This window comes from Phytophthora infestans, genomic scaffold, assembly GCF_000142945.1.
Source record: "Phytophthora infestans T30-4 supercont1.8 genomic scaffold, whole genome shotgun sequence".
Lineage (NCBI taxonomy): Eukaryota > Oomycota > Peronosporomycetes > Peronosporales > Peronosporaceae > Phytophthora > Phytophthora infestans.
This window is the reverse complement of record NW_003303751.1, coordinates 2,490,500-2,517,244: the sequence shown is the minus strand read 5'-3', so window position 1 is coordinate 2,517,244 and position 26,745 is coordinate 2,490,500. Positions and strand designations below refer to the sequence as shown.

Below are 26,745 nucleotides of genomic sequence, written 5' to 3'. Positions count from 1 at the left end.
TCTTTAAGAGCATCTCCAGTGGAGTGATCTTTCTTTAGAAGCAATACCTAAATACTACTATATATCAATACCTAAATACGTTGGAGCCTATAAATACGGTGGTGCCAAGACTGCACTCTTGAGGTGGCGGTCTCTGTAAGCCAACCCTCAGGGCAACCTTTCTGTAGTCATGGCGGCCAGCGAAAGAAGACCCGTGCGCATGGATGTCAAAAGCATGTATCCAAATTTCCACGCTGAGCAGCACAAACATCACGTTCAGGAGAAAAGCACGATGGCAGTACTTCGCAAACAACGAGAAGACTCGGGTGGTAGCGCTAGGCGAGACGTGTACAGCGCCAAAACTCGACCGCCGTCGCGCAATGGATCGTTGCAGCAGAAACCACGCGTTCATGATTCGGACGAGCTGTCCAGACGCGCGATTCCTCCGATCGTCCCCAAACTGAGCTCCAACCAGCAAGAAGTGGCACCTCCAGACGAGTTTGACTCAATTTTCCCAGCGACGATGGCTCCGTCACAACGACCACCATCCAGACAAGTGGCACTTCGCGGAGAACTAAGTCTGGCCTCGCCAGCTTGGGAAGATGAAGGAATGTCACCTCGACTTCATTCGTTATCGTTTCCATCTAGTGCTCGTACATTGCTGGAAACTACAACGGCAAGATTGTCCAGTTCCATGGACAGTGAATCTCTCCAGGATCTCGTAATGAATGCTCGCCCTCTCTCACGCTACGCTCGAAAAGAACTTCACCGTCAGGGGTCTGCTAAAACGCTAGCACGTATCTCTACTGCACCGTCGACCCTACGTGGATACCAATCTCTCGATGGCACTACAACGCCTCCTCGGTGCTCCACACCTCTAATGAATAGTCGCTCAACGAGTGACTCTAGTCGACAAGCTGTCCAAACTGCAGTCATTAATTCTGTCGAAGCTGCTTTGCCTGAAATGGAGCTCGATGACGGTGTTGACGATGACGACGACACGAACTTTTTCTTAACCGAGTTGGAAGCAGCAGCGAGGGCTGTAAGTGCCGCCGCTGCGTCAAAACTCCACGTCTTAGCGAGACATATCACACTGGGATCGTTCTTACTGTACGGGAACCCTCCTGCTATGGTCGCTGCTATTCAGCACTTCACAGCAGCGCTGAAATCCCTCGAGCCTTCCACTTCTTTGTCTCCATCAAGTTTAGCGTTATTGTCCTTGTTGCATCACCATCGCGGAGTGGCGTTTCGTGAACTTGTAGTTGCGTCGACTAGACAAACCAGTAAAGCTGCCAAGGTCTGCATCAAGCACGCATTTGCGTCACAGCGACGTGCGCTCGAGCTGGCTCAACGAGCCAAAGATGCTCGGCTCCAGGCTCGAGCTGTGAAAACTTTGGGCTTATTGTTTTTAGATTCACACGCTCATGGTCCGGCCCTTTCACACCAACAAGAAGCGCTGCAGATTGCACTGGAAGAGAAGGATCGAGAGCTCGAAGCCCGCGTGTATGCGAATCTGGGCAACTTGGCGCTCGCTCAACTGAATTTCGGTCACGCACTGAGCTGTCACCATCGAGATCTGCACTTGTGCTCGTCTAAAGCGCTGGACTGTCGTCTGGGTCGCGCACGAGCTCATCGGAACTTGTCGATTGTGTACGCGAAACTGCATCGACGGGATCAGCAACTTAAGCACGAAAAGGAGTGGAGAGCTGCAGCTCATCATGACGGTGGCGCCTACTTGTACGATATCTCGAAGCATCCCGACAAAAGTGTGGGGAATATTTGCGCGCAGTCCTCGACTGATATCGATCTGGCTTTGGTCAGTCTTGTCACTCAGAACCTCGCGGAGATTGTGCGAGGAATCGCAGCACTCCGAAGTCGTGAGCTTACGATGGAGAGTAGCGATGAAGACTCGATAATAGCAGTCTTGGAGCAAGAATGGAGCACTGCTGAAGTGGATTTAAGGGCTGCGATCACTGCTGTATCGCCAGAACGCGACAAGGGAACGAGGACACGAGAGATAAAACCTCTGTCTACGTCTCCTCTGGAATCTCCACGCATAACGACGCTGTCGCCTCTTGTTTCCATTCGAATCAACAATATCGCAGCTCCGTACCACCCCGTTCGGTAGCAGAAGCGTCAGTACACAATGCACTAATCGTCAAAATTACAAGAAGGACATGTTCAGTGTTTTTTTCAGCATCTATTCGAGCCCACAAAGACTCAGATCCGAGTTGAGACCGCCGTGGATTTCCTTGTTCTTGAGCTTCGTCCGTCGACTGAGGAACGCGTCAAAGCCGTCCATTCTTTGCAGATCTTCCTTAGTCATGGGGTTGCCTTCTAAGTTCATCACCTGGACGGATGAGCCTTCTCCCAGTAGCTCCGCAGCAATGGATTGAACAGCAGCACCGGCCGACCGCCCAACGAGAGTATTCCGACGGGCCGACAGCACCTTAAGCTTGCCACATCTCCCTAGAGCAGCCGGTAGTTCCGACAGATTGTTGCCGTCCACATTGAGCTCCTGCAGTTCCTGCATCTCGCCCAAGTTCGAAGGTAGCGTCTCTAGAGAATTTTCTGACATATCCAGCTCTTGAAGCTGAGAAAGTTCCAACACACTTCGAGGCACCGAACGAAGTTTGTTGCCCTTGAGTGAGAGTTTGGTCAGGTTCGGGGGTAGCGCATTGGGAATGTCCTCCAGGAGATTACCGTCCAAAACAAGCTAAACCGCATACAGTTCACGTCAAAACCGAACAATTAATTTACACACGTAATGAGTCAATTTGACGTTCGCGTACCGTGGTGAGTGCCTCGAGCTTCGACAGGTCCGGTAGTGTCTCCAGGATGTTGGACGAAACCTTAAGCGTCTTGAGTGCCCTGAGATTATTTAACTGTGACGGCAGTTCACTCAGCTTGTTGCCCGTGAGGTCGAGCGTACGCAGCGTCGATACTTCCAATAACTCCTGGGGCAGTTTTTTCAACTTGCTATTCGGTAGCGCCAGCACGCCCGTGGCTTTGGCAGACTTGAGTTTCTGCTGTTGCACACTGCGGTTGTTCTTCGGCTTGCTCTTGGCCTGCGCGTGAGCTTCGCGCGCTTTGGTGGCTGCATTCCCCATGCTGGTTTGAGAAAGAGTTCCACACTGGAACTTCTAATGTTCAATCAAAATGCGGTTAGGTATTGAGATTTTTATATGCTGGTCTGATACAAAAATCAACCTACGGGTAGAATACAGTTTTTTAAGTGCGGTTTTTAAAAAAACTGCTTGAAACAAATTAAGACTGGAGCGATTCCCGCAACTTCAAACTCAGGAATAGGCGTGCATAGCCAGTACGTCTAGGAATCTCAAACGACTAAAAATCTAGCGGACCCCCGAATAAACTGTTATACCTTATATCCCAGATTTACACGTTCCCTTACGAGCTTTGTAAGCGTATACCTGCGATCTTCAAGCGTCGATTTCACATCTGCCGCTGCAACTACAGTACGCCCTTCACCTCTCCGACATCCATGATGCCCGCACACCCTGGCAGAACACTTGTAGAATTACACGTCTCCCTACTGGTTTTGTAAGCGTATACCTGCGATCTTCAAGCACCAATTCTCCATCTGCCGCTGCAACAGCACGTCCTTCTCATCTCCGACATACATGATGCCCGCACGCCCTGGCATAGTACTTGTAGAATTACACTAGAGAAAGCTGAACGTTTGCACGTCGTTTTAAATACAAAAACCTTGTCGTTTGGAGCACAATATATTGCCTCTCAGGCGGTTTCAATGCACAACCGGGCGACTAACGAGCTGGTCCTTTGTTGCGTACCTCCCGCGGCAACAGTGAGCTCGAGTACGAGCACAGGGTGCTTTCTGCCTTCGTTGCTACGAGTGCGGAAAATCTGAGCTAAGGTGACTCCCAGATTTCTGCGGGTGGGACCGCTTTCTAAATTCTAGGGTGTCGTCCCAGATTTAGGTCTGTGACGACAATATGAGCTCCACTTTCATCATATGAACTTGAGAATCCGATATTTAAAATAATTGGTAGACAGCGCTCAAACGCTCTAGTACACACACAACGTAGTTGTGTTTCTCTGATAAGCATAAAAACTTTCTATGTTAAAAGTACCACATACTTCCATCGTAGACGATATCTGATGCGGTAGGAAGCGTTGTAGAATCAGTCAAAAATCCAATTGTTTTCTTGAGTGGTGAAACTTCTCGGATGGAAGCAGCCTTCAGAATCTCACGAACACGGCGGAGCAGGTCAGGGCCTGGATGACTGTAGCGAATGGACGGCAGCGGATTGTTTCAGTACGGACGCAAAGCAGGGTGTTGGTCGATGAGCGTGCCCATCTTGAGGCGAGAACACAGGTGTGGTCGCGATTTATCGAGCGGCTAAACTGCTCAACATGATTGCTGGTTGCTGCATACCCCAGTAGTGTGTGGTATGCTTGTCAGCGGCTGAACGGAGATGCAACCGAAATGGAGGGGAAATATTTAGCAAATGCAGCAAGCTGGGGTATGCTCTTCCAGTCTTTCAAGCAGCTTGTTTCAATCTGCTCGTACTCAGAAGCCGACCTAACGTAGTGCATATCAGCAAATTCGCGAGAGACACAAGCAGCAAGAGAAATAGGGATACCTCGCGTGTGCTTCTAGATCTTTGCAGCTACGTGAAAGTAGCCCATTAACTTGACCAAATCATTTTCAACATCAAGTACTGCATCGCCGCATCCTGCTGGGCTTTGTCAGCGTCGGCCATGACGTATCGAGCCGACAATTGTTTGTTCGTCACCGCAGTGTAGATCCTCCTTTGCATTGCAAGCGCCTCCGCGATTTGGCGCTCCGTTTGTTGCGATATTATAAACGCAACTAAGTGGAAGGAGCTCATACAGTCAGAAATCTCCACCACCATGAGTGGGTATTTAATTTGGCTTAGTTTAAACGTGGCGTCAATGTGCATGACGCACGTTGCTGGGTCGCGGTCGAGACACAAAATCAGCTCTTTCGATGATACACCCACAACGAGCGCGTTGGAGTCCGACCCACACCCAAGAACAGGACTCCCGCTCACGTCCGAGCGCCATGTGACGGTGAAGGGCTTAGACGGCTCCTCCTGACCCCTGAAAGCATGCTCGCAAACCTTTGCTGTGGCGTCGTCGTGGAAATCACTGCCACCGAGATGGACACGCCGGTAGCACTACATGAAACGCTGGACTATTGCAAGCGTTGATATTGCGGCATCAGGGACTTGGAAGCGCCGGACGATTCCGCTGTAGATATTCATGGGCTTATGACTGTAGGTACACATGTCACGCACGGAGGACTTCAGTTCCTCCGTTAAGCCGGCTCGGCGAGGAGGGCAAAGAGGCATCACATGCTGTCCAGCCTCCGAGATGCTGACCACATTAGATGGGCTGCACGTTTGGCTGTTGCCCTTCCAGGGGCAGCTCGCGTATGGTGCTACAGCTTTGCTCGCCTTGCACTTGCAGCGGAGAAGTCTCGGCCGCATGTTGTGTGTGTGTGTGTGGGGGGGGGGGTACAAAGCGAGCACGGAGAGAGCTAGCAATTCTTCACAGCGAAGTCCTTGAGTGATTAGAAGCATGTCACTGTCGTAGGTAGGTAGGTCTCTACACCGTTCACTCTAATTAGTCATGTCATGACTTATTATGGTGCTTAGGGCGGAGCACATAATTTTAAAAATTTAACTGCCCGCTATTAAAAAACTGTTCGTTCATATTTCAAACCAAGCAGTAAGGAGCTGGCTGTCTTGAGGTGAAACCCAAAGTACCGAGTGGTAACCGCAGGGAAATCTAAAATGCGAGGACTTGATTCGCTAGATTTTGATAAATTACATGATAATATTGGCTTAACTTATGTAATGTGTAGCGGGAGTGCTAATGGAATGAGTGACTGCGAAGGTGGGTACGTGAACGGTGTTGCAGCTGATTGCAATGTGCTACTCAGCAATTGCAAATGTCAATAATTTGAGTATTAGTGCTTTTCGTACATTTGGCGTGTTTTTAGGGCGTTGTCCTTCGACATCAATGTGCTAACTTGCGCTAGTAACGGCTCGTAATCCGCAAGGTATCGGTTAACGGCAAGCTTAAATCGATGACTGGTGCATCCATCCAAATGTACGTTGGCAATAACCTGGTTAGTGCTGCAGCTGTCACCGATGATAAAATGTCACCATCCCGAGTGTCTTGTCGAATACATCCAGAATACCGTCAAACAGTTGGATGTGTGAGTCCGCGTCTTGAGCCCTCTGTCGAGTGGTGACACAACGAGAAGTTGAGGACGTAGAGTGCCGTCCAGCTTATATACAGCATATACGCGAACGTAGTGCATAGAGCCATGAGACCATCCGTCAAAATTTATTTCGAAACTTGTATCTATGTCTGTTTCAAAAGTCTTGTCGACTTTTTTTAGCTTTATCGTGCCGCTGTTGAGAAGCATACGTGCCGACACGACTTTCCACTGTGACATAAAGCGTGTCAGCTCGTTGTCGACTTCAGAGAGCGACATTATCCGATCCACAGCCCAGCACATCCACTGAAAACGATAGGACGTCTCCTCGGATACAAAGCCATAGTCCTGGTGACGTCCCGCGTTGCTGGACAGAGACGCGATATACTGGGACTTAAAGTCTTCGTGCTTGAGCGTCAGGTGGGCCATGAGGTTTGAGTAGCCAGAGTTGGGGAGCTGTTTGCGCTCACTACCGCCCTGCTTGCAGCGGAAGTGGCTTTTGCCGAGGGTATCGTAAGAGTAAGCGTATGTGTCTTTGTTGGCGGGCATCGTTCTTGAGGAAGGGTGCTTTCGGAAGTGGGAATAATAAAGTGAGCAGTCCATTGCAAGTTGCTTGTTCGTGGACTTTGAGGTAATGATTGGCTATCCGATTTATAACTTAGAGCTAGTATGAGCGTTTCAGACCTCAAGATATGGTGCTGAGGCGGCTTCTGACGTCCACTTGTTTCGTAAGGCACCTGAAGTTTCTATGAGCCTACTTTTGTAAATTATACTGCAAATATTGAAACAATTTCAAAATAATATTTTAAGGAAATTTGCAATAAAAAGCCATTTTTATATTAAAAAAAACTGATTTTAGTGATACTGAAAAAAATTCGGACCCCTGCAGCGCTAATAGCCTGCATCTACCCTTTACATCGAGCGCCAGCGCTAGTAATTGCTTTAAAACCTTAAAATTTTGAGTTTCATCAGTCAAACCCGGCTCAATTAGGCCCTTTAAGACCGGAGGTCGTTTTAGAGTCCCTACCAGGGCCTCCAAAAATGTTATCGATAAGATTGCCGTTTCTCGCAATTTCTACCAATGGCGTATGGCTATTTATTATGGAGGTATCATTCTGGTCGAGTTAGAGTCCCAAACTGGGAGACAGAACATGCCACGCACATGTATTTACTGTTTCAGCACACAGCAAATCATTTGACTTGACTTCTGTATACTTTTGACCTTCAGAGTGTCGCAATAAGACATAATCGACGATTAGAGGTCACAGCAGAAAAGGGACCAGCCGCGCTTCGCTTGGCTGGGCGCCCCTTCGGCGCCCCGCGGTCGCTGCGCTCGCAATATGGAGATAGAATGCTCTGGAAAGTGTAGTGCTCGGCTCGCTGGTGAGCTCAGCGCTGGGCCCGCCTCCGCAAATACCGCGCGGCCCTGCTTCGCGGGCTCTCCGCGCGGGTTTGCTGCGGCTATGGCACCCACGTCGCCCAGCCCCGTGTGTGTTATCCCAGCGATGGACGTGTGTTTCTCCTTTTTTCTCAAACTGGGACTCTTGGAAAATAGACAGGGCACGACAGAATGGACTGGCAAACGCTCTATAAATGTATATGTAGTCAATCGTACTGTATGCTTACGTTATAGACCCTCCCAGGGACTTTAAGGCTTAGATCCTTAAGTATTTATCCTTTTAAGAGCGTTGCCCGAATCAAAAGTGATTACCATCCGACTTTTCGGAGTGCCAAGGAAAAGGAAGTGAGCATAGGTTCGATATCACTAGCTTATAAAGCTGCCAGCGTTTCCGATTCAACCTATGAAATAGCATCTGCAACATTCTGCTTTAGAGGCACATTTACTCGCCGTAGTATGCATTGCACTTGCGAAAGGCAACTTACTCGTCACAAGATTGCATTCACGACAAATAGCAGTGCCGGCGGGTCCTACCCTCATGAGGCAAGCCAGTGAAGTAGATACAATCGCAGCGCCAGCGCTACCTCGCAGAAAAACGGCTCATATTGCTGGGATTATAAACCCCCCGGTGTCGACGGTCTGCCTTCCTATCACACCCAATACGAAGAGTTGCTGTCGGAAAGAAACTTTGCAGAACACAGGTCCTCAGAATAACCATCCAGAACATGTCTCATAGTCTGCCGTTCCTGTGCCACTTCCCGAGGGAAGAATATGTTCATGCGCGGTGGAGGAGCCAACTTTAGGCCCGACAACTTAGCTGTTCCGAAATCGAGATAACCTTATTTTCACACGAACCGATTTGACCAACACATCAAGATTCCAACACAAAAAGACAGGGGCGGGGCAACAGACCCGGCCGTTCTGATAGACCCTGACCGTGGGGGCCCCAGGCTAGGGCTAATGGGGCTGACGCACCCGCGTCAGCCAAATGCAGTACGTGTTCGGAGGATGTGTGTTACTTGAATGTGACCCAAAAGTTGCTCGTTGTTTGGAAGCAAACATTGGCTTCTGGCCTCAAGACGCCAGCCACCGCACCCTACACACCGCCATGGTCGGGCTGTCCTCCGCGCAGCTTCCGCTTATGAAGCTGTACGCTGGGGACACGATCACCTACTACACTCAGATGTATGTCGCCGGCGACCCCCGTGGCTACAGGACTGCTGTTGTTACGCGCGTGGATGATTCGCTCGACAAGGCGGCGGCCCCGATCGCTGTCACGACGGATGAGATCATCCCGCCAACCATGATGATCAAGAAGGTGCTAAATCGTGACGGTGAGGAGGTGAAGTGCCATTGGCGCAAATTACGCACGTACAAGCTTGTGTCGGGCGAGTTCCGGGCTGTATCCGACCGCACACGTTTTGCTGAGGCGGTTCAGAGCATCGTAAACCGCTGCTTTTACGGGTGCCTTTATTGGCGACGATCAGAAGCATTCCCTGACGTCCAGCTCCCCGACCACGGTTGCTGCGGCCGTTGCTCACGGTCTCACAGATGCGCACGAGTCCGATGAAAAGAATGCATACGAGGAAAAGGCGCCAGTCACCGTGGCAGCCGCTAAAACCAAGGGTAGCACGAACCCCAAGTTGTCCGCGCTCAGTAAGCGACCCAGCTCCCCCCCTGGTCATTCGGTGGCACCTACGGCGCCACACAAGACTGGTGCCACCTCTGCGCAAGGCCATCCATCGGAGGAAATCTTGCAGCGAGCTAATGTGGGAGATGACGCTTCAGGTGACCTGTACAGGAAGAACACCGTCGTTCTCATTTTTATGAACATGACATATTTTTACAAAAAGAAGGCTAGCAGTCTTAATTCCGATGTTAAACAAGTCGAAGAAGTTGGAGGTGAGTTGAATGTGGAGGATGGACGTCTGGAATCCGAGGAAAAGGCTGAAGACAGCGTACCAGACTCTCCTAGCCAACCTGAGCAGACAGAGCAACAGGAAGAATCTAGTCAGCCTACTCCATCTCAGCTGGTATCTCTACGTGAGATTTTGGCGGTCCCTACACTCGCACAGCGCGAGGCACAGTATCACAGACGCAAGGTGAGAAAGGTTGACTACCACGTGAGTAAATCAAGAAAGAAACGCTACCAGAATAGACGCGCCCCAACTCGCAGCGGCACCAGCATCTATCACGCGCACACCTTGAAGGTGAAGACAATGAAGGACTTGTTGCGAATCCCTGGCATGCGACTGAAGTTGGTCAAAGTGCGCAAAAATATACCGGTGTATAACGCGCCCACTCTACCTGACCCCGACGATGATATGCCAGAGGTTATGGAGCCTGTTCCCTTTCCGGACTGCGTGGCGCAGATCTCGGAGAACATTGTGCCGGAGGGGCTAAACTTCGTCGACGCCGGCGACGTTGACCCCTGCCTATGCATCGGAGACTGCTTCGCGCACTGGTGTCAGAACGCGGACATGGCATTCTACGTTCTACGTTGGAGCCCAGATCACGGTCTCGTACGGTAATAATATCTGGTTCAAATGCGCGTGCGACCAGTGTTGGAAGAAGCGACCTTCACAGACTTAGTTCAAACGAATTTAAATCCAGCGGTTATAAAAGTAGAGTACGACTTCGTATCTCGACGGTATCGTGTAGTGATATATTGCTCGCATACTCTACATGCGAGGAGTTTCTCCGAAGACAGTCAAGAAAGATGCGATAATCAAAGTTCTTCATGCAGAAAAGAAGGCCCAGCATCCTTAATATTGGAAGATTGCTCAAATTTCGACGATGATCTTTTTACTAAAGAGGTTGGGTAAGAATACCATCGAAGGGTTCTTCTTAAAGCTCTTTGTATTTGTTGATATACTGTCAAAGCAAAAAAAAACACACTATATCGTCGATGATGTTAAAGTCCTCGATTGGCTGATTATCAGATCAACTCATACCATGCAAAAGGCATCCCGGCGCTAGTTAAGTAGATCGCGTGCACATGCAGGATCTCAATATGTCAACGCTGGGCCAACACCCAGTGGACGGCCACCACGATGGCCGCTTCGCGAGATCAGACCTTCACTAGTGTTCTTCTGCTTGCCGCGCGTAACAAATATCTCCTGCCCGCGACAGTCCAAGTACTCGAGTGTTCGCTGTGCGAAGAGGACGTGCACACACACGCCAAAGCCGAACCAGTAGCTACATTGACACCACATACGGGTGGTGTCAACCATCCAGCCTCCGTACGGCTGTCCCTCGAACTCCATCCTGGCGTAGTTTACGCCCATCTGGGCACTCACCGCGATACCCTCTTCGCTGCGTGTAATGGGGGGAAACTTGAATGCGTTTAGCTGGACATGAAATTACACGCATGAGTCCAGCGCTCGGAATATCACCTGGATCGCGCCAGCCCTCATACAGAAGCTCCTCACGGATCATCTCAGAGACCCTGCGTACGAGAGTTGGAGATGGAACCACATCCAGACTGAAGGCTCGCTCGCTTGCTGATTTATCCTGACAGCAATTACTTAGTTCCTGTAGCAACGCTCCCATTTTCAGTCTACGTCGGAGGGTGTAATCACGCTTCAGCACAGCGTTAAACGTCTCCACCGGATTGTTCGTGGATGCGAACCCGCTGGGAGTCCAATAGAGCTGCCAGGTAGAGAAGCGTCCCTTCAGCCATTGGCAGTTAATGTACTGGGCAAATGTCGTCAGCCCCCGACCATCCATCAGACGGTTTAAAAAGTCCTCCCGCATCCGCACGAACTCGTTGTGGCTGTGCGCAAAATGCATATCGTACAGATCGCGCACTATAGTAGCCTTAGTATCCGAGGGAAACGCCTTAATCGCCGTGTACACTTTCTCCATCACGTGGAAGAAACACATTAGACTAGTGAACCGCGGGTTGTTGCCAAAAACAGCGTTGGCGGCGTTGTACTGGGCCTGGTCTGCGTCAGCCATGACGTACTGCACCACCAGTTTGTATCCTGTGAGTACACCGTACAGTCGACGCAGCGCCATGAGCGTCGACTGTATAATGGCTTGGTTTTCACCGGATACAATAAACAGTGATACTAGGTGAAACACACGCGAGGTATCGGATATTCCGATCACAATAACTGGGTACCCCCGGAAGTTGAGCTTGTATGTAGCGTCTACGTGCAGGATGAACGACTCAGGAGGCCTCATCAGTCGCATAATTAGCGTCTTGGTAGTTAAGCCGACGACGAACGGCCGCTCCTCAGAACCGTTGCCTACGACAGGCTTACCATCCACGTCCAGGTCCCACGCATAAGTGAAAGGCTGATCCAAGGCTTCGTCCCCAGTGAATGCACGCTCGTGGATCCACTTACGTAAATCGTCCACGCGATCGTTTCGCATCAAGTGAGTTCGCGAGTAGTGCTGCACGAAGTTTTGGACGGTGCTCAGGCTCGGAAGGTCCTGGAGCACCATATCAAACTTCCGCGTCATAGAGTGCCTAATTCTCATTGGCCGAAGGTGGTGTAGAGTCAGCTCCCTAACATAGGTTTTCTGGCTGGGCGTCAAACGCTTCTTTCTGGGGGATCTGGCTGCTGTAACGTGCTCCCCCAGCTGGAAAATCGACACCACGTTGTTCGGCATACACGATAAAGTCTTCCCTCGGCACGGGCAAGCCTGCCCATGCGAGGAAATCGACGTAGCACACGATTCCGACGCACACTTCAGTAGGCGGTAGCGCATCTTGTGTGTGGCGTCCTCTGGGCACACCACACACGCCAGTTGGTTGCACTTGGTCACCTCGTACGTCTTCAAGGTGCTCAGCACCCCCTCGGCGTCAAGGGCGTAGATGCCAAGCGCCACGTCCTTCCAGTCGATCCGCTTCGGCATCCTGCCAAGCGGGGTCGCGTAGATTGTGAAGTTCAAAATTAAACATTCAAATTTTTGAATCGAGAAATGTGGCAACTTTGATTGGGCTGTAGTGTCTGGCTCTGATTGGGCTATTTTCGACAGCTCTAGTTGTGTTCTGATTGGGTCTTATTTGACCCCTGTGGGAGAAAAGAAAAACGTCTGCGCAGAAGTGGCAGCGTGCAAAGGCGGTCAAATCTATTTGTGATTCCTCCATAGCGTGTTGTGTTTGCACATTCTATGGGTGCTCACCCATTTTTGGTGTGGGAAGGCCGTACTGTTGGGTGTAAATCACTCGTTCTCATATAACGACTGCCAATTTTTTTTAGCCTGGAACGTTTTTAAATCAATAGAAATGTTCATTGAAGTTAAAGAGAAAGGGCATGATCAACAAAAAACGAGCTGTAATGGGTCACTGGATGGCCGATGGAGCTGCTAAAACCCGACTCCTACGTCGTTGACAGGATGCTAAGCTCAAGAGGGGCCCTCCGTATAATAGGAGTACGGAAATCTTCCAGTCCATTATACCATATGTTGCTCAAAATGACCGGGTTTAGATCAATAAAAAACTTTTTTAACGTTTTATTTTTTTTTATTCGTAGTCAATATTGTAGTTTAAGTGGGAGTGCGTAACCTCGGATGAGCTTGCAGACAGGGAGGACTTCCGCGCGAAAATCCGGGGCGTACCTATAGTTCTTGATCAAGTCGAAAGCAACGAGATGAGCTCGTTCAGAGAATCGATTTTTCATGTTCTAACTACAGTATTATAATAGTATTGAAAAACATGTATCATCGTTAGAAAACTAGCACTACGAGCCTGGAGCAGATTGCTTGTGGATTGTTGTTCTCGCTTGTCCGTCGGGTCTGCTGTTGCATCTTACAGCATGTAGAAGTGTTTGTGTTTTTATAATCGTACTGTACTACTGTACATGTATAGTAGTACTATTAGTACGGTGTGCGCGTGTCTGCTTGCAGGAAAACGCATCCATGTCTGCAGTTCATGCTATGCTCGCTCAAGTACTGAAATTCAAGACAGCTGACATGCTCAACAATGTTGAATCAGCTGACAGCCAACTTGACTGAACGTACATGTGCTGTCTAGTAGACAGTGTAGACAGTGTATACACTGTAGAGTCTACAGCACACACGTTGTAGACATAAGTGGCCCGGTGCCTTTACATGTACTGTATCAACTTGATATCAAGGAAAGTTTTCTTGAATGGAGCTCGCTGATGATTAGAAAGTGGCTTCTACTTGAATTCTTGATGGCCTTCAACCACGCTATCATCGACGCTACTGCAGTGACTGCAGTGCAGTGCAGTCTGCTACACTTACATGATCCAGAACGAAATAATATTTCGCAAATACTACTGTACATGTACTTCAAAGTTCATGTACCAGTACAGCTCATTGCACTCCGCGTTTTGAAGTAGTCGACTGTAGTCTCGTTTACATGTAGCTTATTTGTCTAGCTATGTCATGTGCGGAATTCAAGCTCGGTTCACATCATGCGTAGGAGCGACATGTTGCCGGCCTTTGCGACGGACTCGATTCGAGCTGGCACATTTCCATTGTAGGAACGATCTCAACATTAGAAACTGCAGGTTGCGTCTTTGCAATTCTTTCGTCGTGATAGTCAGTGATCGTTCCTTCTCCTTTAGATCCGACTGAAGTTTGCGTTGCTTTTGCATTGCTCCTCTCAACGAGCCGACAGCGTCTTCCAGCAGTTCAATGTTCGAGTCATTGAGGCTTTGCTGAGACTTTTCAGCTCCTATCATTGAGCTGTTTGAGCTTGTTACACCTGGTGCCGCACTAGCTGAAAGAAAGTTCACAGTGTTAGACGATGAAACTTTCTTGCCATGAGTCTTGCGAACGGAATTGGAGCCGAGAGTCTGGCTGAGTTTATTCACTGAGCGAGGTATTCCCAGCGAGTTAAGACCCTCTACGATCCCCTTGGAGGCAGACAGGAAGTCGCGCGACTGGAACACCTGAGATCTCGCAGAAGGCGACAGAGCTTTATACGCCGTGGCGAAATCCCAGGCGGCTTCCACAACGCTTTGTTGACCGGCAGAGCGGCGCTCCATTTCCTCGATGAGGCGCTGGTTCAAGCCCACCAGGTCCTTGAGCTCAGCACACCTCCGCTGAACGGACTTAAGTTGCTTGTTCCGTTCAGTGTACTCTGCGATTTTACGATCCACCGCCACTTTCCAGCTGGCCACTTTCGTGTTAATTTCGACCAAATAGTCCGTTAACTCGTCAGCTCCACAAGTCTGCGAGGACTTTGCTCGCTCGGTAGCTCCCCCTTTGTCATTCTTTCGTGCAGGTTCGCAGAACTTACGCACTAGTTGGATGCAGTTAGCCAAAGCCATTGTCGTAGTGGGTGAAAACAAGGGTCGCAGAGGGCCATTCGCACTGGCGTTTAGCTCTGCTCGGTACTTCTGTACTCGAGCTTGATGCTTCCAGTTGTCGAAATATTGAGTCTGTTGACTTAGCAGCAGTTTCTTTGACTGTTGTCGAGCTAATACAACGCTGAGATATTGCAATTTGTGGAGTTCTTGATTCTCCAATTTAATTTTCAGCTTGTGCCAAGCGAGGAGACGAGTGGACTTCTTGAGGTGGTCGATAGTGTTGAACGACTCCCTCAATTGAGCAGTAAGGTCGTAACTCGCTTGTTTGGTTGAGTTAGCCACCAAGCACTGCACGAAGAACTTCCACTTCCAGTGCTTCAAGTCCATCTCCAGAGCATCTATTGTCTCTGCTGCTTGAGTACCGTTTCTTGCGATAGCTTCTAGCCATTCTGGCTGTGAAGTCGACATTGCAAAGGCGGAAGTACTGCTACTTAGAAAGTCTTCATCTTGTACGACAATTTGTGGTGACGCTGGCTTCGGAGCGACCCGACATTTGCCTTCATCCGACGCCGAGTCGTCCTCCCTCGCCACTTTGCGGGCAGCTAAGTGCGATCGCAGTGTCTGATATCGTTTCTCCACTGAGCTCAACTTCTTTAACGTGACGTTAACCCGTTCTAAAAGCTGACAAAAGGAGCGCTCTGTTCCGCGTTGACATGCCTTTAGCATTTCACGGAACGCTCGCTGCTGCAACTCCGGACGTGCTTGCAGTGTTTGGACCAGTTTGACTAGCGCCTTCTTCTCTCGTACCATCGTGCGATGCTGCTCAGTTAAAGACGATATCTCTCCCTTGAGAGCCGCTTCATTCTCGATTCTATCATGAGTCTGTGCTTCAGTATCAGCTTGGAGTTCCTCGACCGATCGCTGCAGACTGTACTGCTCTTCGGACAGACTCTGGACGTCGTGCTCCAACGCCTGCTTGTCTTCACTTAGCGTATTGTACTTGTTCATCCACATGAGCATCGTTGTCTTGGATTCTGCCAGCTCTTGGGACAAATCCTCGACACGCTCGCAGCTCTCTCGCTGCGCAGTCTCTAGAGCTGCTTTCTCGTTCTTCAGCTCCTGTTCAAGCGATAAGCATTGCTGTCTCACAGCGTCCAGTTCGCGCTGCGTTCGCTCCATCTCCGCGTTATGCTGAGTTTCGCCTATGTTCTTCGCCTCATTAGCCCCCGACAAGGCTTGCTCCAGCTGAGAGTGCTCAGATTTAGCCGCTGATAGCTGCAGTTTTAACGCTTCAACCCTCTCCCGAGTCTGTTGTAACTCACTCAGTTGTAGTGCTGACGCTCCTCTCTCCACTTTTTGCAGACTTGCGAGAAATTCCTTTCCCTGTTTTAGCTCCTCAAAGCCCTTTTCAAGACGCTGATTCTTCCTCTTACACTCGTCGAGCGTTTGTAAAAGCCTCTCGATTTCTCCAGCTGATCGGCGCTTCTCCACCTCGAGACCGCCGTAACTGCGCTGTAATTCAGATAACTGGATCTTCAAATCGGTAATTTGAGTTTCCTTCTCCTGTAGCTCGGTGATTTGTGCTGCTCCATCCTGCTCCTTCACGCTAAGTTGGTCTTGCAAGTCCTTTAGCGCTGTATCTCGGTCTCCCACCATCGTCTCGCAACGTCGAGCAGTCTCATGTAAACTCGCCACTTGTTTCTCCAGCTCAGCAGTCGACTGGGTCAGATTAGTGTGCGTGTCATTTAGATCTGTGTACTTCATTGCAAATGCTCGCTTCTCGCTGGCTTCAGCGTCATATTTTCCGACAAGGTCGTCGAATTTCCGCTTCAAATGCGCTTTCTGCTCTTCTAACGCGTCCAGCTGCTCTTTCAGCACGCGAATACTGCGTTCACAAGTTCTTTGTTCCGCGTCGCCTAAATTCTGGAGCTGGTGCTTTTCCTGCGTCAGATCTAGAATCATCTGACGCAGTTCTTCCTGCTTCTGCTTCGCTGATAGGAGCGCAGACGAGAGTGCAGAGTTCTCTCGCTGCAGATGGCCCCGGTCTTTTTCAGCTTGAAGCAGCGATTCTTCGTCTGTTGCGGCGTGTGCGCGTAGCTGCTTCACTTCCGATCGGAGCGCAAGAAGCGACGCGGAGTTATTACGACATTCTTCGCATTTCTTCCGGGAAACTTGCGTCCGTGAAAAGTCTGTGCCGACGGTGCTGCGAGACAGCAAAGACGAGGACCAGTCGTCCTTGTCATGGCTACGAGTGGACTCAAACGTCGACTTGGAGCCATCCCAGCCTCGTCTCGCCTTTCGAGATGAAGCTGTCGAGTTCTCTAACGCCTTCTCCAGTTTCTGGATGTGGTCGTGAAGAATATCCAAGTTCTTGTCGTGGTGAGAGGACAGCTGTGAGCGCAGTAGACCGATCACTTTGGCTGGTTCGTCGTCGAAAAACGACGCAGAACTTGCGTCGGAGCTGCTTTCCAAGCGCTTGAGTCTCTCGTTTTCTGCTCGTAGTCGAATGATCTCCTTCTTCTGGTCATCAATTGTCTCCCACGCAAACTGTAGCGATGCCTCATTGTTAGCTGCCGAGTCTGCCTGCTGTTTCTTCTGCGGACTCTCGACACCCGCCACTTCCTCTAAGAAATCCGTCCTTAGCATCAGCTGAAGTTCCTCCAATTGCTGTTCATCGCCTGCGCCGATACAAACTTTACTGCGAACCTGTCAACCCAAGAGGTTAGTCGGAAACAACAACCCAGGCAGGAAAATAAGTATCAACCCACGTACTAGTTCCTCGTCTTTCTGCAGATGCACGTGCAGTTGACGCATGATCTCGACACTTTCCACTTCATCCATCACCATTCTCTCCTTCTCCTTCATCCGCAGCTCCATTAAACTCACGAGAAGTTCCTGTACGATCGCTTCAGCCACCAACAATCGTGGGGATTGGGCGCTCCACTCTTCCTCTTCTCGTCCTCCATAATCTCCCGAAGTCTACCCATACAGAAGTCCAAGAACACCATTAGCCCTCTTCCTGCGTCTCTTTTTCTAATTGCCATCCTACCGATCGTTTGAGTCGTCGCATCCGCTGCTCGCAGACCTGAATGACCACTTCGAACAGGTTGTTGCTGCTTTCAAAGCGTCGTCGACTGCGGCTCTTCCTCCACTCCTTGGACGCTGCTACTCGAGTGCTCATCATCTCCTTGCGTTCAAGAAACTCAGTGATCTGTCTTAATAGACCCAGCAGAATGTCACGACCGCGATCTTCAGGTGACGATGACGAGCTCTTCGAGACTGACAAGGGCGACACATCCTGGTTATCCACGACGCGCGACGAGCGCTCCATCGCTGGTCTACAAGCCGCTTCTTCTTGCCCACTGTCCTTCCCGTTGCTGGTAGTTTCGCGACTGAGCCAGCGAAGAAACCTCCCACGCGTCCGTTGGTGATGTGGTACCACCAATCCATACGTACGAATGGCTCGACAGTTTCGACTTTAGTGTGGATGAAGTAATGTGGATTGGATCTGGTAGACGACGGAGATGTCGAAGGTGCAGAACTCAATCGGCCGCACAGATCCGACGGGCTGTCAGTGGAAAGATGGAAGTCAAGAGTATTGCAGGGCCATATATCAATGCTGCTTGGTATTGCTTGCATTCATCAGGCCCACAGCTCTTTTTTTCCCTTAGGAACGTGGTTGTCAGTTACCACTTGTAGTAGCGGCATCATATGACCTGGCCAGCGTGCGCGGCCCACAGCTATTGATATGTGACGGTGGGGACAACAATATAGAAATTGTATCGCTCGAAGAGCTCGAGCACCGAGTCTTATTAATCAATGAATCCCAAAACTATCCGATCGAAGCACGTTTCCCCAATCCGGTACATGTAGTGATTCTCGAAGCTGCAGTGACCAGTAAAGACTTCACTACGGCAATGTATGTCACGTCTTACTACGAAGTACGTACGTAGTACGTTGTGTCATGTACCTGCAGCTGCAGCCCAGCATAAAATTACCGTGATTTAAGGAATTTGAACGAGAATCAATTCGGAAATGACGGCGGAATTTGCTCTTGTGAAGTTTCTCGCGCTAGAGGAGGGTCTGAAAGCAAACGCAGCACTGCAAGCTGAAATTTTGCAGCTGAGAGAGCTCTCGATGAGGTACCGGTACTATCATTTGAATCAGGTGTTGCGAAATAATCATTGTATTGGAATTTCAATACAATATTAAACAATAAATTATTTATTTTTGAGATGCCAGATATCACTTTCAATAGCTTATTTTCCCATGGTCTTTCCAATTTTGTTTTTCGGTTTTTAAATGGAAGGCTTATTTTAGCTGCAATTATTTATTTTCGCTGTTGATTTCAGAAGCACAGTATCTTATTTCTAAGGGCTGTGATAATATTATTGCAATGATATTATCGGGACATTCAAATTTTGAATGTCCTTATTTCCCTTCTTCACTAAAGAAGTGAAGTACATAGATAAGCACTTCTCTGAAAACTAGCAGCCCCAGATCGATTACCGGTAACACAATAAATCAGCATTTACACAGTAATGCGGTTCACGCGCTCGGTCTTCTTGGCTTCTTCGATGATGCGAATCTGCGGAATCACCTCCTCCGGGTTCACCAGCAGCTTCTCCTCTCCACGGATAGCAGCTGCAATGTTCTTGTAGTACACTTCATACGAGCCGAGTTTGCTAGGAACGACGCGAGTCTCGCCCGTAGCAGCGTCCGTGAACTTGCCGTAGGTGCTTTGAGGCTCCTGGCCCCAGCCTTCATCGTCAGGACGCTTTCCAGCACGCAGGGCGTCCTCCTGTCCGTCCTCGCCGTACTTCACAAATGTTCCCTTGGTGCCCACAACAGTGTACTTAGGGCCTGGGTTCTTGACGAGCATCCCGGCGGTCAGGATCACCTCCCGTTTCGAAAACTTGTTGTATTTGAACTCGAGACGGAAGTAGTCGTCGTTCTCGGCTCCTTCACGCTGGATCTGCACGTCGGACACGACCGAATCGGGCTCACCAAAGAGCTGCAGCGCTTGGTCCGTCACGTGAGCACCCAGATCGTAAAGCACGCCTCCACAGAGACCAGCCTTCTCCTTCCAGTAGCCTTTCATGCTGGGACGGTAGCGGTCGTAGTGGGCCTCGAACTTTTGCACTTCTCCGAGCGTACCGTCCTCGATCAAGCCTCGTAGAGTGAGGAAGTCGCTGTCGAAGCGGCGGTTGTGGAAAATCGAAAAAAGCACGCCGTTAGCCTTGGCGATACCGCACAGGTTATCGGCTTGCTGTGCCGTGACGCACAGCGGCTTGTCCACCACCACGTGGCGCTTGGCTTCCATGGCCTGTTTAGCCTGCTCGAAGTGCACGGTCGTGGGCGTGGAGATCACTACGAGCTGCACGTCCGTGGCCAGTAGCTCCTCCATGGAGCGCACGGTCTTAGGTGCGGGTGACAGCACCTGGCTCTTGCTAGTCGAGCGCTCCAACACGTGTGTGAGCTCGAACTGGCCCGAGCTCATGAGCAGCGGCGCGTGAAACACGCTGGAGCCTGTACCGAAGCCCACGAGACCGACACGGATCTTGGCAGCCATGGATATAATAGTAGTGCTGGGAGTGAGAGTGCTGCTTGGTGTGCAAGAGGCACCAAATTCCAAACTGACTCAAGGTCGCAATTGCAGAGAAATGAACGTCAGGCGATCATGCTGCGATTTGCTTTGAGCCATTCAAAAGGCAAGTTTTACCAATTGCAGCACAAAATTTGTGCTGCAATTTTGCTGGTGAGACTGCGTCAAACAAAATGTTACTTATGAACCCAAGTACTGTTTGCTGGACCAGCATCATTTAATGAGCGACGTGAGTGACGGTCGTCTACCTGTACATGTAGCAGTACAATTACCTGTACATGTATCACGCAATTTTCGACTTCCCTGCAGCTTTCGCTTTTCATCATAAATAAGCGAGCGGCGAGCTAATGCTTACGAACAAGCCACGTTCGCAATCAAGGACGGGTAGTGTACTGCAATCTTTGGTCCTTCAGCTTTGATACCGCTCCTCGACGAATGTAAGCTGGCAAACGAACGGTTCATTCTTATACATCTACCCGAACCATGTCTAGTCCATTTTCTTCGAAATAGCCGTAACGCTGAGCTGACCTGGTCATCGATTGACGAGCCATTCGTTGCATAAATTGATTCAGCTCGATGGAATCGTACGCCTCTTCAACCTGCGGAGTCACCTCTGGCCAAATTGACAGACTACGGATGCCATTCTCCTTCTCGTGCTTGAAGCGCTTCAGCATCCGCGACGCGTACGCCTCCACGTCGACCGGGTACAAGTACACCAACACAAACTCTGCGTAAGGACCAGCAAAAATTCTCTTGATCAGTGCAGCGTCAGCAATCGCTCCTTCGACCACAATTGGGGTATTAGGATATTGTCAAAAGAAGGAATGAACATTCGTCACAAATGCGTCCATGACAGGAGCAGGTAGAGCATTTTTGTAAATCTTGAACGCGGCTGGCTCTTCAAACCCAAATGCATTCCCACTGGGAACTTAGATTAATACATCGATGTGAGCTGAGAAAATTAATAATTCAATTATTTGCAAAACTTCGTAAGTCACGATTGTAGTTCAGAAACATTATCATCTCGAGCCTGGCTGGAGACATTAGCTTCCGTAGATCAGACAACACCAGCTTAGCGAGAGAGAAGAAGCGCTCACACTCGTTAGACGTTGGCGGGATGTACGCGACGTCGACGTAGTGCGCAATTGCGTTTCTTGAACGCCGCTCTCACAATAGAACGCTCTTCGGCGGCTCTTGAAGACGACCGTTCGAGATCAGGCGACCTAAATTCAGCGCAGGCTAATTTTTCCGCGACGTTCAGCGCGTCCCCACGCTGTGACTAGACCTTACTCAAAATTGGGGTTGTTCCCGTTGCTGGCAGCCATAAATTAATAATTAAATTAAAAAATTGGGATTAATTTTTACGCATATTAATTTTTCGGGTTCCCTGATTCCCAGTACTCTTCACCACTTCATCCAGCTCCAGTACTTCATAACCTATTAATCGACTTGACAAGTACGTTTTCCCAGTGCCGCTCTTCGCTGTCAGGAATACATACTTAGGCTTCAGCTCGTTGATGCGCACGATGGCCTCCTCCATCGATGCACCAACAGACTTGTCTTCTCGTTTACCAGCATTCATATTCGTTTATGAAGGTAAAAAAAACTGTACTCACAGCATGTATACAGGCTCTCCAATACCACTAAGTACGATTGTATACATCGCCATGAGTACATTTCATCACTTAGTCTTCCTGCCGCATTGCGTCCTTCGTCTTCACGTTGTTCGGGCTCGGTCCATGACCCGAAAGAAGGGAAAAAAGAGAGGTGCGCTACTCTGAATGAGTCGTCCTCATCCACCGACGTAATTTCCCGCTCAAATTTGTCCATTTGTTGCGTAGACGCCCACGCCGCGACCCAAGACTCACCTGCCACGTATGATGCCGCCACTTTAGCCGAAGCACGCGATCTTCAGGCCCAAGAGCTGGAAGTACTGCAGGCTATATACGACTGTGACTTAGTAGCGCAGAGCTCGACGCCGCTGTACTCGTATATCTTCGCTATCCGGTTGCTGTGTGAGGCAGCTCCAGGCTCCGCCACTACAGCCGAGGTGTTGCTGCACTTCGACTTCACAAGGGCCTACCCGCTCAAACAGCCGCCTAATATAACTGTGGAAGCTAAGCACGGACTGTCGGATACTGAGACGCAGAAATTACAGCGTGGAATGGAGACACTTGCGCTTGAAAAGGTCGGAGATGCCGCGGTTTACGACCTCGTGGTGTTCGCCACAGACTTCATCCAGGACCACCTCAAGGACCAGTCGTCGTTCTTTGATCAAATGATGACGCGTCAACAAGACAAAGAAACTAAGGAGAAGATGGCCGAGGACGCTCTGATACAGCAGCAGGAGGAGCACGCCAGAGCCAAAAGCGAGGAAATTCTGGCTCTGATCGACGCCGAGAGGAAGAAGAGAGAGACCATTAAGAAGACAAGACGGAGGAGGAGACGACACCGATCTAGCATTGATGGAGAGTACGACGGAAGCGACGGAGAGAGTCGAGACGACCTGGAGAGCATGTCGAGTATCTACGAACAGCAAACGGAAGCGAGCTCGAAGAAGGATGACGCCAGTTCGTCAAGTCCATCGGATTCAGACTCGGATACGTCCGATTTGGATGCTGCAGCAGCTGCGGAACGATACCATTCGAGGTATCATGGAGACTTCAAGGAGCTTGGACTGCTGGGACGCGGAGGGGGAGGCGAAGTGGTCAAAGTGTAGAATCGCCTGGATCGACAACTCTATGCTGTCAAAAAAGTAAAATTGGATCCGGATGATAAGACGATGAAGAAGAAGATCTTGCGTGAGGTGAAGACTATCTCGCGAATGCAACACCGACATATCGTTCGGTACTTCCAGGCCTGGATTGAAGGCGAAAGTGGAATGTCCAGTGACGACGAAGAAGAGGACAGTGATTTAAGTGATCAAGAGAGTGAGCTCAGTGACGCGGTGGTAAGCCTGAAAGAAGATTTGTATGGAGAAGCAAGTCTGTCGTCCGATGGATTGGGGCCGATGACCTCTACAGACGAAGATGAAGACGACTGGTTGGGTACGATGGGCAGCAGTACAGGACTGTGGTCGACGTCTCGCCATGACAGTCGCAGTCTCCGCAGTAATAGCCATTCATTCCATTTTTCTTCGCATCATTTAGCGTCCGAGAGCTATCCAGACGATGGATTCGAGTGGGAAACGCTGGAAGAAGCTCCAATGGAAGTAGTTGATGACTCCAGCGAAGATGAAGACGACGGATATCATCAAAAGGTATTACCACACAGAAGCCCCGTGCCCGAGAAGAAGCGGAAGTTTGAAAAGTTGTACATCCAGATGGAATATTGTGAAGGTAATGCTCTCAGAGAGGTGATCGACAAGGGTGCACTGTGGAAAGACCCGGACAAGATCTGGACGATGTTTCGTCAAATTCTGGAGGCGCTCGTGTATATCCATCGGCAGGGCATCATCCACCGCGACATCAAACCGCCCAATGTCTTTCTTGATTCGAAGGGAACAGTCAAGCTAGGAGATTTCGGTCTAGCTGTTCGGCCTCCCAAGGTGTTGGAAGATGACAGCAGCAACGACGACTCCTCGCCACCCGGGGAGACTGCGACTGGCGCTATTTTATCCGAGTCAACTGGTTCTTCAGCTGCTGAGCTGTATGGACGCTTGAAGCTCGAGAACTTGGAGAGTACGCGAGTTGTCGGTCGATCAAGCGTTCAGAATAGCAATCTCATGACGACGATGTCGGCGGATGTGGGTGACGGGAACATTACTGCTGGAGTCGGTACTGCATTCTATCGAGCGCCAGAGCAGGAACGAGAAGGTCAGCGATACAACCAGAAGGCAGACTTGTTCTCTCTTGGAATTTTGTTCTTTGAAATGTGGTCGCCGCCATTTACGACGTTGATGGAGCGTGCACAAGCACTTACCGGTCTGAGAGAAAGACACGAGCTTCCGGAAGCTTTCACGGCCTCGGATGATGTAAAGAAGATTATCCTGTGGCTTTGTGAACGTGATCCATCCAAGAGACCAAATGCAAAGGAGCTGCTGGCAAGCTCCTTGTTGCCTGCCAAGATGGAGGTCGAAGGATCTTATCTTCGTGAGGCTCTAGATACACTCGCGAATCCGCAAGGCAAGTTTTTCGGACAGCTTATTGATGCGCTGGTCTCACAGGAACCTCTCAACCACGTCGACTACACGTACGACCACTTGGAATCGGTCAAAATGCGCAGCTACGAGGCCCAGTTGCGCACCAAAACCTATGTCAGGAATGTGCTACAGGTTCGTTAATGTCGTTCCGCATGGATGCAATGTGGGGTTCAGTCTGACCATAAACTTGTCGTCTCTTGTTACAGAAAGTGTTTGAGCGTCATGGAGCTGTCGAAATGTCGACGCCACTGCTGATGCCTCGACTTTCGGAGCAGACCTTTAACGGCATCACTCTTAACGCTCCACCGAACGCATCCATGATGTTAGATGGAAATGGCGTGTCGGTGTCGCTGCCGTTTGATTTGACTGAGAGACTTGCTCGCTTCGTCGCACGACACAACGTTTTACGGCTGAAATGTTTCCAATTCGACCGAGTCTATCGGAAGAGCGTTGGTGGCGGCCATCCACGAGAGTTTAACGAGTCTGACTTCGACATTATTTGGGATGATGGAGGTTCGTTCCGTTTCTTGGAGCTGGAGGGATTGGAAGTCGTGTCGGGCGTGATCAGAGCGTTGCCCAGTCACCTAGGATCTTATTATCTGCGATTTAATGACGCTCGAGTGACGCGCGGTATTCTCGATCTGTGTCGCGTTCCAAGCAGTGCACGTCGCGAAGTGCTACGTCTGCTGTCAAACGAAGTGTCGTTCTACGTGCACGCTCGTCCTCCATCTACGCAAGCTCCTAGCTTGAAACCGAGTCGATGGAAGTTTGTTGCAAAGCGCTTGAAGCACTACGGCGCGCCACCAAGCGTTATCGAGGCACTGAAACCTTTTTTTCTCCTGCCAGAAGACTGTCTGACGTCGCTGGATATGATCGAGTTGGAAGTGCAGAAACTGTTTGCAAAGAATCGAGCTCTAACAACGCGTGACTCGACCACGGATGGCGATGCTGCAGACCGAAAGCAGATACAAAAGCGAGATGCCCAGCTACGACGTGTTGTGAAGGACGTGATAGAAGGTATCACGTCGTTGCGCTTATTGCTGCAAGGTATGCAGTTCCTCCAGCTGTCTGGTCCAGTTTGTACACGATTAGACTTGGGGCTGAGTCCGCGTCCTGAACGGTATTCGTCAGGCTTCATCTTCCAGGCTATTCTACTTGAAGAGTCCACAAATGGTGGTAATAATGGCGGCAAAATTGCATCGTTATTAGTGGCAGCGACAGATAACCAGATCATCATTGCCGAGGGTGGACGCTACGACGCTCTGGTTTCACGTTTCCAACTGACGACTGCTTACGCAAAATCTTCTGCGGTTGCTGCCATGGGGGTGCGCTTTGCTATTGATAAGATTGTTTCGTTACTGGCAGAGTCCATGGGCTCAACGCTGTTGGAGTTAAAATCACCAGCTTCGGAAGTATTGACGGGTGGCCGCAAGGTCTTGATCTGCTCAGCTGGTAAGGCGTCCGATACGATGCTGTTCCGAATGCAGATTGCCATGCTCTTGTGGGGACAGGGCATTGGCGCAGATTATCTTCACCCAGAGCCGCTGCACTTGGAAGACTTGGAAGACTACTGCGCTCAGCAAAATGTACACTGGATGGTGATTGTCCAGAAGCATATGATTCGAGATAAGCAGCAAGTGAAGATTCGTGCAGTGAAAAGCCATTCTGAAGCTGACGTGGTTACGAATGTGGCGTCGTTACCGGAATGTATCAGTGAATTACTGGAGAACTTTGGCAAGAGTTCACATGGCGATACTGCGAACGGTGGTGGACGTGGAAATAGCCATTTTGGAGACAACATGAGCAGCAATAACAGCGGTGGCGGAGGCAATTCCTCGTCGAATGGAAATACGCTGCAGCCAATCTTCGACGTTCGGGTGGTCGATGCCAAATACCAATCACGAGATAGAAACTACCGCAACTATCAGCTTGATACGCAGAAGGTTCAGCGCCGAGTCTCCAAGTGGATCTCGTCCAGCTTCTCGTCGCGAGGGGAGGAAGCCATGAAGGTTTTGTCGGTTGACTTGCCCTTTGTATTGGTACGCGAGATGTCGTCGGCACTGATGGAAGGAGGACACAGCGGTATCGACACTGTATGTGCTAATAATCCAAGGTATCGGAAGCAGCTCAAGTATACCATGGAAGAGGTGTTATCCC

At 50.0% G+C, this 26,745-nt stretch overlaps 6 protein-coding genes across 6 annotated transcripts; 2 read left to right on the top strand and 4 right to left on the bottom strand.

The window, feature by feature from the left end:
• Positions 1-125: 125 nt before the first annotated feature.
• PITG_06511 (uncharacterized protein) lies at positions 126-1,929 on the top strand (the record flags this gene model as incomplete). Its single annotated transcript, XM_002998567.1, has 3 exons — positions 126-1,021; positions 1,442-1,716; positions 1,899-1,929. 3 exons carry the CDS (start codon positions 170-172, stop codon positions 1,927-1,929), a joined length of 1,158 nt encoding a protein of 385 aa, XP_002998613.1.
• Positions 1,930-2,179: 250 nt separating this feature from the next.
• Positions 2,180-3,104, bottom strand: PITG_06510 (uncharacterized protein; the record flags this gene model as incomplete). The annotated part of the gene is made up of 2 exons (XM_002998566.1): positions 2,180-2,695; positions 2,772-3,104. 2 exons carry the CDS (start codon positions 3,087-3,089, stop codon positions 2,180-2,182), a joined length of 834 nt encoding a protein of 277 aa, XP_002998612.1.
• Positions 3,105-13,984: 10,880 nt separating this feature from the next.
• Positions 13,985-18,026, bottom strand: PITG_06508 (uncharacterized protein; the record flags this gene model as incomplete). The annotated part of the gene is made up of 3 exons (XM_002998565.1): positions 13,985-17,548; positions 17,615-17,791; positions 17,892-18,026. 3 exons carry the CDS (start codon positions 18,024-18,026, stop codon positions 13,985-13,987), a joined length of 3,876 nt encoding a protein of 1,291 aa, XP_002998611.1.
• Positions 18,027-19,318: 1,292 nt separating this feature from the next.
• Positions 19,319-20,414, bottom strand: PITG_06507 (uncharacterized protein; the record flags this gene model as incomplete). The annotated part of the gene is made up of 1 exon (XM_002998564.1): positions 19,319-20,414. One exon carries the CDS (start codon positions 20,412-20,414, stop codon positions 19,374-19,376), a length of 1,041 nt encoding a protein of 346 aa, XP_002998610.1.
• Positions 20,415-20,911: 497 nt separating this feature from the next.
• On the bottom strand, positions 20,912-21,772 carry PITG_06506 (uncharacterized protein; the record flags this gene model as incomplete). Its single annotated transcript, XM_002998563.1, has 3 exons — positions 20,912-21,174; positions 21,627-21,670; positions 21,738-21,772. 3 exons carry the CDS (start codon positions 21,770-21,772, stop codon positions 20,912-20,914), a joined length of 342 nt encoding a protein of 113 aa, XP_002998609.1.
• Positions 21,773-22,186: 414 nt separating this feature from the next.
• Positions 22,187-26,652, top strand: PITG_06505 (eukaryotic translation initiation factor 2-alpha kinase, putative; the record flags this gene model as incomplete). The annotated part of the gene is made up of 5 exons (XM_002998562.1): positions 22,187-22,214; positions 22,310-23,160; positions 23,227-24,720; positions 24,795-26,551; positions 26,598-26,652. The coding sequence occupies 5 exons, from the start codon at positions 22,187-22,189 to the stop codon at positions 26,650-26,652; spliced, it is 4,185 nt and encodes a 1,394-aa protein (XP_002998608.1).
• Between the last annotated feature and the right edge of the window lie 93 nt (positions 26,653-26,745).